At 37.0% G+C, this 11,333-nt stretch overlaps 1 protein-coding gene across 1 annotated transcript in view; it reads left to right on the plus strand.

Annotated features, from left to right (window-relative positions):
• The window catches only part of ndufs4 (NADH:ubiquinone oxidoreductase subunit S4), a 106,763-nt gene extending 102,387 nt beyond the window's left edge, over window positions 1–4,376 (plus strand). The window contains 2 exon segments of the mRNA XM_063042912.1: window positions 2,434–2,507; window positions 4,176–4,376. Of these exon segments, the coding sequence (XP_062898982.1) occupies window positions 2,434–2,507; window positions 4,176–4,279 (178 nt within the window). The 3' untranslated portion in view covers window positions 4,280–4,376.
• The last annotated feature ends 6,957 nt before the right edge of the window (window positions 4,377–11,333 follow it).

Consider the following 11,333-nt stretch of genomic DNA (forward strand, 5'->3'; position numbering starts at 1 on the left):
ACAATATCTCCAGCATCATTTTATATTGGTCGTATATCTACCCTCGACGCTCTTTTAACCTTTATATACTTAAAAAAGCTTTTAGTATCTTCTTTTGATAATAGTTGCCAGCTTCCTTTCATAATTCATCTTCTCCTTCCTAATGACCTTCTTAGTTTCCTTCTGCAAGTTTTTAAAAGCTTCCCAATTCTCTATCTTCCCACTAGCTCTGGCTTCCTTGTATGCCCTCTCTTTTGCTTTTACTTTAGCTCTGACATTACTTGTCAGCTACGGTAGTGTCCTTCTTCCCTTTGAAAATTTCTTCTTATTTGCAATATATCTGTCTTGCCCTTCCCTTACTTTTTGCAGGAACTCCAGCCATTGTTGCTCTGCTGTCCTTCCTGCTACTGTCTCTTTCCAGTCAACTTCGGCCAGTTCCCTTCTCATGCCATTGTAATTTCCTTTATTCCACTGAAATACCGACACATTGGATTTTATTTTTTCCCTCTCACATTTCAACATGAACTCGATCATATTGTGATCACTGTTCCTTAAGGGTTCCTTAACCCTAAGCTCTCTTATCACCTCCAGATCATTGCACAACACCCCAATCCAGCACAGCGGATCCCCTAGTGGGCTCAACAACAAGCTGTTCTAAAAAGCCATCCCTTAGGTATTCTACAAATTCTCTCTCTTGAGGTCCATTACTGACCTGGTTTTCCCAATCCACTTTCATGTTAAAATCCCCAATGATTATCATGACCTTTATGTTGTCTTTGACTTCACTTGTCATCCATAGTTTCCTCATTCTCCCTTTAGAATGCTTTTTTATTTTTCAGGATTTATCTATCCTGCGCTTTCCGAATTATCCCCAGAAGCTCCAGCCATTGCTATTCTGTTGTCATCCCTGTTGGTGTTTAGGTTTCAAAGTACATTTAATATCAGAGTATGTATCCAGTACACAACCTGAAATCTGCCCTCTTCACAGACACCTACGAAACAAAGAAACCCCATTGAACGATAGAAGCATTGAATCCTCCCCTTCCCCCTCCTTTCGCACAGGCATCAGCAAAAAGCATCGACACCCCCCCGCCCCCCGCAACAGCAGAAACACCAAAGAGTCCATCAAATTACAGTCCACAACCAGCACTTTAGTATCTCAGGTAGACTCTCTCTTTCCATCAAGAGAGCAGCAACTCGCTGTCCGGATGTTTAAATCTTCCGTGTCACTGTTTCAAGCGCGCCCCCCCCCCCCACGATTTTGAGGACAGACAGGTTCTCACACTCCATTGAAAGAGAGAGAGGAATTGCTTGAGTACAGGGGCCTTCCTCTGATAGCAGCCAGCAATTACCAAACACACCACCTGCTGTCTCAGTGTTTCAGTCTCCCACGAAGCTTCAGTAGGCGAAATCGGGGAGGAACTGGGTCACCCACAGGGCCGCTCCCAGATTCCAACCTACCAGCCCCAAGGGGGCACATCTTCCAGGCCATTCCTGGAGATAGCAAACCAGTAGGTTGCATAGTCCATCCGAAAACCCACCACTTAACGAAGATCTGTAGTTTGAACTGTAGATCACAGACTGACAGAACTACACCCACCTTGAAAAAAAAAGACATAAGAGAAGAGAAGTAAGCTGTTTCATGGCATGAACTGAAGAAGGCGCCTGGCATGATCTTTCCCTTTCAGTCAACTTCAGCCAGCTCCTCTCCCATGTCTCTGTAATTCCCTGTACTTCATTGTAGTAGTGAGACATCTGACTTTATCTTCTCTCTTTCAAGCTGCAGGCAAATTTTATCATATTGCGATCAATACCTCTTTAAGGGTTCCTTTACCATAAGCTCCTTAATAAATCTGAATCATTACACAACACCCAATTCATAATTGTCTTTCTCTCCACATCTGGATATTGATCTGTATGGCCTGCAGGGCTAACACCCTGATATTCTACACTTTGGGCACTCCATTAGTTATCATCCACGTAGTCGGTTTCAGATTTTACCCAGATTATTAATGAAGATAATTACTAAAGAAGAGATTCATAAAAGGAAGACACTGTACCGTGAAGACCAAAATAAAATGTATGTATCTGTTTTCTTTAAGTTACTATTGAGCATTTCCAAGTTACAATTATTCAGATGCAGTTAACTAAAGGTTTTTGCAAAACTAATTTCCGGGATAAAACACTTTAGTCTTGTTGACTTGGTGCTGCCATATCGACAAGGTATATTTGATAGAGAATTAGAAGATGTTAGCCCAGTGATGTTGAAGGAATAACATTTCTCAATATCTGGATATTGCACAACTTGGTTATGATCATACTTACCTGATATTCCTGCTGAGTTTGCTAGGCAACTGTCCATTTCTTAAATAATAGCTTGGGTTTTGTGTAGATGAAATAGAAGGAAAACTAATATAAGTCTGATTGTTGTAAAAGGTTTTGTTTTTGTTTCAGAGCTGATCCACTGTCAAACACCGTTTTGTCTTTTACCAGTAAGGAAGATGCGGTTGCTTTTGTGGAAAAGAACGGTATTTTGCTATTATTTCAAATCTGGGCATTCATTTTAAAATTAGTTTTTGATTATCACATACGGAGTTCTAGCTTCACATTTACAATTGTAATACTATGTCAGTTTGAATGAAATTCATGATGGCATGAAAGACAGTTAAGCGTTTACCATTTTATTTTGTTTAATTGAATGTATTATTGTTTTTATAATTTTAATATTCCATGGCTCCAAACATGATGGAATTTGTTTTCAGTCATCTATTTTAAATGATCTTTAAGCATTACCTGAATCAGACTCTGCCATATCTTACCACTGAGTTATGAGTGGGGAGCAAAGTTTTAGATGACGTAAAGTTTACAAACAGTAGATTGAGGGAAATCAGCCATTTGGGAATTGGAATAGCTAAATGAAAATAACAAAGGAATTAATGAGAGTTTCAATGACATAAACTGAGATGAGGGGACTGATGAGCAATGCTGTGAATGTAAAAATAGACAACCTTAGTAAGGTCATAAATATGTGGTATGGAGCTTAACTTGGAGTCGAGTTTCATATGGTTATCGCAAGATATTGTCAGTAAGGTGATAACAGTGACAAGGGAACAGAATATGATCTGTCTTTGATTTACATATTTTCAATTGTCAAATTTATGTTCATCCTGTACTGTTACCAGTCTGATGATTTGAAACATTAGAAAGGTGAGAAGTACCAAATTCAACAGTATTGATCCTTGCTGACTTGATTTGACTCAATCTTTACTTAAGATAAGATGTACTGACTTTGGAAGCAGTGCAGGCAGGTTCATCAGGTTGATTCTGGAGATGAGGGGGTTAGCTTGGGACTTTATTCACTGGAATTCAGAAGAATGAGAGTAATTGGAGAAACATACAAAGTTATGAAAGTGATAGATAAGATAGAGATAGTACAGTTGTTTCCACTGGTGGGTGAGACTAGAACTAGGGAACATAGTTTCAGGGTTTGCAGAATAGATTAGAATGGAGATGAAGAGAAACTGCTTTTCCCAGAGAGTAGTGAATCAGTGGAATTCTCTGCCCAGGGAAGCAGTAGAGACAGTCTCATTAATTATATTTAAGACACAGTTAGATAGACTTTTGCATAGCATGAGGAATTAAGGGTTATGGGGAAAGGACAGAGTTGAGTCCACCACAGAAAGATCGGACATTATCTTATTGAATGGCAGAGCCAGCTCAATGGACCAGATGACCTATTCCTCCTGCTACAATTTCTTATGTTAGGTTGGATGTAAGCTGGAAAGGGGGATGTAGAGATATGGGAACAAGATGGATTGACGTATTCAGAGTCTGTTTGCTGGCATGGAGAATTAAGAAAGAGTACAGGGTATGATTTAGGTTAATAACTTATTTACAAAAATTTCAGTTTCTTGTATCTGTAGACATTACTCATGCACATGATGAATATGGCAGAAACACTTAGAGAGTAGTGCTCTCTCAAAGTACACCTATGTCCTGCGGTAATCTAAGCATTCATTCTGTATATTTCACTTGATTTGGAACTTACTCTTTTCACTACATAGTAAAACTGCATTGAAATTGCATGCGCTCCCATAATTTATGGTGATATAAAGATTCAGTACACAACTTTAAAACTGCGGCCATTATGCGTGGAACAAAAAGCTCATGTATTAAAATTTTCAACGTCATGACAGGTTGGAAATATGAAGTGGAAGAAAAGAAAGTAAAGTTGACCAGACCAAAGTCGTATGGAGCAAACTTTTCTTGGAACAAAAGGACAAGGGTATCTACCAAATAATTGACACCATCAAAAATGTATATTTGACTAAGAACAAAACAACTCTGTAGTTATGGTTCCTATAAGTAATCTCTTAATAAATATGATTTCAACAGCTTATTTTTGTATTTTTTTTATAAATATATATTCTCCATAATCTCAGTTTTTAAAAAATTTCCTCTCCTGACTCCAGTTTGCATTTGGCTCTGTATAATGTGTGCACTGTAGTCATTGGGTAAGTACAGTAGTATTAGAAAGTTTGTGAATCCTGTAGAATTTTTTGTTTCTGCATAAATATGGCCTAAAATGTGATCAGATCTTCACCCAAGTCCTAAAACTATGTAAAGAGAACCCAATTAAATAACAGAAAAAACATTATACTTGTTCATTTATTTATTGAGAAAAATGATCCAATATTACATGTATTTGTTGGAAAAAGTATGTGAACCTTTGCTTTCAGTAACTGGTGAGACCGCCTTGTACAACAATAACTTCACCAAATGTTTCTGGTAACTGTTGATCAGTCCTGCACATCGGCTTGGAGGAATTTTAGGCCATTCCTCCTTACAAAACGGCTTCAACTCTGGGATGTTAATGGGTTTCCTTGCATGAACTGCTTTTTTCAGGTCCTTCCGTAACATTTCTATAGGATTAAGGTCAGGACTTTGACTCGGCTATTTCAAAACTCAACTTTTCTTCTTTTTAAAACATTCTGTTGATTTACTCTTATCTTCAGCATCAATGTCTTATTCAACTTCTATTGAGCTTCAGATGACAGACTGCTACTGTGACATTCTCCTGTAAAATGTCTTGATAAAATTTTGAATTCATTGTTCTCTTTATGATTGCAAGCTGTCCTGGCCCAGAGTCAGCAAAGCAGCCCCAAACCATGATGCTCCTTCCACCTTGCTCACAATTGTGGTCAGGTTTTGGTGTTGGTGTCAGTGCCCTTTTTTCTCCAAACATAGCAATGTGCATTTCCACCAAAACTTTCAACTCTTGTCTCATCTGTTCACAGAACATAGTCCCAGAAACATTGTAGAACATCCAGGTGGTCTTTTGCAAACTTGAGACATGCAGCAATTTTTTTTTGGACAGCAGTGATTTCCTCCCTGGTGTCCTTCCATGAACATCATTCTTGTTCAGTGTTTTTCTTATAGTGGACACATGTACAGAGACTTTAGCAAGTTCTAGAGATTTCTGCAGGCCTTTTGCTGTTACCCTTGGGTTCTTTTCCACCTCCTTCAGCATTCAACGTTGTGCTGTTGGTGTGATATTCGCAGGATTCCCAATCCTAGGGAGAGTAGCAATAGTACTGATTTTCCTCCATTTGTAGATAATTTCTCTCACTGTGGACTGATGAACACTTGGGCTTTAGAAATGCTTTTGTAGCCTTTTCCAACTTCATGCATCTCTACAATTCTTCTTCTGAAATCCTCTGAAAGTTGTTTTGATTGAGCCGTGGTGCACATAAACAGATCATTCTTGAGGAGAATGGGCTCTGTAACCTGACTTTATATGTAATTTTTCTGGGGTAAGGCACCTCTCCAACCTACACCTCCATTCTCATCTCATTGATTGGAACACCTGTCTTCAGATAGTTTTTGTAGAAGGCATTATCCCAGAGATTCACATTTTTTCCAACAAATATGTGTAATATTGAATTATTTTCCTCAATAAGTAAATGAACAAGTATAATGTTTTTATGTTATTTATTGGGTTGTCTTTGTCTAGTTTTTGGACTTACATGAGGATCTGATCACATTTTAGGTCATATTCATGCAGAAATAGAGAAAATTCTGCAGAGTTCACAAACTTCCTAGCACTACTGTATTCAATGTACCAAACAATACCTCATTCCATGTAAAAGCTCCTCACATTGACTGGTATCTGTCAGATAGAAATAAATAACTGGCCCAGGCACTTGGACTGGTCCATCCAAGAGGCAATTACTTGTATGTTCACAATAGTGGAATCTTATAAAACTGCGGAAAGAACAGTTTGGAGCTGTGATAGGGGTTACATGGAATTAACATGAACTCATTCAGGTGATCGCAATAACAAGTATAAGACCATGGATTCACTTTTATTTAACTAGATGAATCAGAAAACACTATGGCCAAATACAACTGAAATAATGAAAGAAGGAATAACTGAGAAAAGTGTTGGTCACAGTACTAGGTTTGAACTACAAACAATTATTATTCGGGATACTCAAGAACATAGAATTAGGGTTGGCAGATATTTTAGTGGAAATTATGAAGCAGAATGTGCCTACAGAGATATGAAAAGGTGAGGAATTGGAACATGTGGATTGGAATTTTGAAGTGTGAGCTTTAAATCAACCAAAGACTAGAGTATGTCAGTGCATTTGGGAGAGAAAGGTGAACCAAAATTGGTACAAGATAGAATTGGGGCAATAGAATTTTGAAGACACAAATTTAAATTCTGATATGACTTTTTTTTCCTTTGTGCTCTATGTTGAACTTGTGATCTTAGTTTATTTTTATGCTATTGTCTTTTGAAAGGTTTAGGCATGATGGCATGGAATGAATATCATGTTTTTCCATGCACATTCATTTCATCTTTACAGCTATTCCATTTGATCTGACCATTAAATTAGAATTTACTAAGCCCTAAACAGTGCAACGTAGTAGTCTATTAACTAATCCCAAATTTCTGTAAATATCCACTCCATTATTTTACAAAAGTTTTATTGCATGAGAAAATCCTTTGATTATAATCATTCTAATTAATAATAGTCTATTAACAATTGAAAATTTTCTGGCATGTTTTACACTTTGCATTAGTACAAAATATAAAACAGCAAAAATTCAAGTATTGATATTGGATTGATGTAACCAAAAGTTTGATGACTGGTTTTAAAGAAAAAAAAAGATTTGAAAAGACATGCTGGGATAATTTACCAAAAGAATTTCAGGGCTAAGTGGTTGAAGGCAACAATGGAGCAAAGGGGTATGAGTCACTGAAGAGGCAAGAGCAGAGGGACGTCTGGATTTGGAGGACTGCCGAATAAGTGGAATTTAGAGATGAAAGGGCATGGATCTAAACTGATGTGTGACCATTTTAAATCTGAAACATGGGGAGCAATGTAATTCATCTTTCTTTCTTTTTAAATCTTTTTATTAAGTTAGTACACAAAGAGTAAAACATATAGCAACCAATACATTGTTAAGATATAAATATAAAAGGATTATTAATACAAAAAAATAGAAACAACGTATGTTAATTATAAAATGACAAGGTAATATAGTTGTATACTAATATTTCATATATACCTAATAGAATGAAAAAAAACCTACTGTGCAACTAACCTAACAAAGCAAAGCAACGGGCTAACTAGATATATTGTAGACTTTAAATAATTAAACAATCGCGTCCTCAAACCCGACCTTCACTAATAACAGATAAAATCCACGAAGGGAATGTATATATGGTCAAGGAGAAAAAAAATAGTTACATTAAATGAAAATATTGAATAAATGATCTCCAGGTCTGTTCAAATTTTACTGAAGTATCATAAAGATTACTTCTGATTTTTTCGAAATTTAAACACAGTATCGTTTGAGAGAACCAATAAAATGTAGTTGGGGCATTAATCTCCTTCCAATGTTGTAAGATGCATCTTTTCGCCATTAACGTAAGAAATGCAATCACAATGTAGTTCATCAAGGTCAGGAGTAATAGCTAAGTAAGAAATTGAAGTGTGATTGATAGAGAGGCAGCCTTAGAATTTGAGTTGTAGTAGTATGCTAATGAAGGAATGGATCAAGGTTGTCAACAGTAGAAAGCCTGGGGCAGAAGCAGAGGTTGGGTGATACGGAAATTAATTGATTAAAAAATCACACAATACTGTGGGTACAATCTGTGATTGAAAGGTTTTGAATTTGGTGTATTAGTTCTAGTAGATATAGATTTGGGGTTTTAGTAGCAAACAATTTGGGGTTCGATGAAGAAATGGAATCAGTGATGATGACAGAACCAGATACTGTATTATTGGTATTTAGTTGGAGGAAGGTGCAACTTGCCCCAAAATGGATGACAGACCTAGTTACACAGAAACACTGAAGGCATCACAGTTGGCAAAGAAGTGAGTGGTCACCAGAACAGGTGGGTTCTTGAAATATCAGATATAAAAGGCCTGCTTTCAGATGAGGAAGGAGAAAAGGGGTGAGAGCCCGGGTTAGACTTTCAGGAGACTCAGTGATATGATCTGAAAGTGAAACCACTGCTGGAGATAACTCCAGCAATCTGTGGTTAAACATAAACATAGTGAAGAACAATGCAGGCAGTGCATTGGAGAAGGATGGTGTGATCAAATGGGTTAGAGGCTGAAAGGTTAAGGAGGATGAGGATTAGGCTAAAGAAATGTTCTGAGCTGCTCCTTCAACACTACTGTGAAATCTGTGTGGTCTTTATTTCGTAACAGTCACAAGTCTGTTATTGAGACTGATGTCCCAATAGCAGATAAGAAGCTTATAAAATAATTGCACACGGAATGGAGAAGAATTTGGTCACGTGAATAGCAAGATGGTTGGAAGGTGAATAAACGTGTTTCACGGATCTGTCTAGGAACTTTTTTACATAGATAAATAATCTGAGATTAAGAATTGAGAGATTCTCTATGGCAAATTGTCAAAAATTATGACAACCTTTGAAATTGGATTAATGATCCAATGAATGATATATGGATATCACAATTCACTAAAGATTAATATTTTCAAAGAAGACCCTTGATGTGCGTCTACAAAATAGCAATTCTTGTAGATAAACCCTTGTATAAATTAATCTCTAATTTTGCATCTGCAGTCTAGGAAACAAAAGCAAGGAGGTTATTTCAATCACAACAAAGTTAAACCAAGTTTATAATATTGTTTGGAATTTTAATGATTCCATTCAATAATATAAAATCAAATGAAAAGTGCAATGCAGCATCACAAAAATGTTATCAAAAACAAGAAGACATATTGTATGAGATCTATCTTCTTTCCTACTTGAACACAGGTGAAGGTATGACCTAACAAAGGCCTGCAATATAGTAATAGCTTATAATAAAATGAAACATTCTATAATTGTCCACTATCAGAACAAAATGTTGAACAAAATGCATATATATATATATAGCAATCACAACAATGTAAGGTAAAGTGAGAAAAACTATAAATCTGTAGAAGAGAAAAAATCTCTCCTACTAAATAAAAATTCTAATCTTTGTGACTATTTTTGCCTAAAATTATGTGTGTAATGTAATTGTAGCACTAGATAACTAATGTTTGCATTTTTGTTACTTGTCCTTTAATTGTGTGGTTTATACTATCATGATGTTTGTATAATTTCTATTACTTAGTATACTGTATATGCTTTTTTTTAACTGTCTAGAGAATTAAGGCAGAATGATAAATTTAATCTGCTAAAACCTGTAGTTTTGCTGTGTGAAATATTCAGAATACTTTCTGATGTTGTTCAGCTAACTATGTACATCGGGACATGGTTTGATAAATTAATAATGAGAGTCAGCATCGTCACCACTGGGGGAAAAAAACATTCTTCGGATCCATCTATGGACGAGGCTGTCTGGTTAATCAGTAATCCTTGCTGCTACTGTAGACCTGCCTTGTGTAAATTATTAGGTCTCTGCTTTGAGAGTTCTGTAGGGTTGAGGAACACCTACTTCCATTCTATCCTCAGCAACCAACTTGGAACCAGTGTGGGATCACAAGGAAAGGACAGGAAGGGTTTGATAGCACAAGCAGGTGGATAGGTTGTGATATGATGTGTTTCTACTGCCATTCACTTTGAATTGTGTTCTTGACAAATGAATTTGAAGCTCCTCATTTTTCATCGGTTGTTTATCATGGATGTCCAAGAATAAATGGGGATGTTGCATTTCTTTTTCCCTCAAAGAACCTGGTGTACATGCCTGAATCTTTCCTAGGTATGACAGGACAGAACACTTTAATTCAGGAATAATTTAACTGAATTGTCAATATGTTAATATCCTCCCACGCCTCACTGGCACATCAGGTGGCAACTTTGCCACTTCTTTAGAGTTTGTCTGTTTTATGAGGCCGAGTTGATAGCTCGACACTCAACCCAGTATGGATGGAAAGCTTGCAAGGAGCCAGCCGTATTCGAACATGGGACCACTCGCCCCGAAGCCCGGTGCAGATACCACCACACTATCAGCCAGCCAATGGAATTAGAGCCTCAATTGTTAATGAGAAAAAACATCTGCACAACAAAGGTCCTCCACCATCCTTTCCCAAGTGCCTTTTGGTTACTTTACCAGTATGTCCTACCAAACTGACACCATCAGGTCCCTTGTTCTTAATGAGTTACGCAACTTATCATAGCATGTTATAGAATATTACTGAGGATTACTTATATTGTCTATTGCAGTTTTATCACATCTGCAAGCAAGCTAATTTTATCTTTGAGGCAAAATGGGTTATATTTATTATAACCCATCTGCTAATGGCCTCATCCATGTAAGCTGCCTGTTACGGAGAGACCAAAAAGCTGATTTCGGTTTTCATTGTGTTGCTGTGTAGCCTGAAGACTGCAACATTGGATTGGTGTTGATAGTAAACCATGTGAAAGTCATCATTCAGCAACCTGCTCTTCCTTTGAATTTTCAATCTGAATATCATTTGCAATCATATTGCTTCAGTCTTTTTTTAGATAGTTGCTTTCATTATGCAAAAAAAATCTCACCCATGAACAATGTAAGGGTTGGTAGAAAAATGTACCTTCAAATGGAGAATTGCAAAAAGAAGTCACCCTCTTCAGTGTATCATACACAAAATAAAGGAATCACGTGCAAGTAAGAAAACAAGAATGCAAAAGCAAGTAGGGGCAGCATCGTCTCCAAGGCCCCTCAAGCCTTCCCCGCCATTGAATATCATCATTGCCATTTTAGCTGGCCTCAACACCTCCTCTTTATTAGTTCAATATAGCCCATTTTTATTTATTTACCTTTACCTTAAATGTTTCCAATGATCTTGTCAGTACCTGCGGCCCATAAATCCAAAAATTTAACACCGAGAGAAGAAAA

Source organism: Mobula hypostoma, chromosome 3, assembly GCF_963921235.1.
Source record: "Mobula hypostoma chromosome 3, sMobHyp1.1, whole genome shotgun sequence".
Lineage (NCBI taxonomy): Eukaryota > Metazoa > Chordata > Chondrichthyes > Myliobatiformes > Myliobatidae > Mobula > Mobula hypostoma.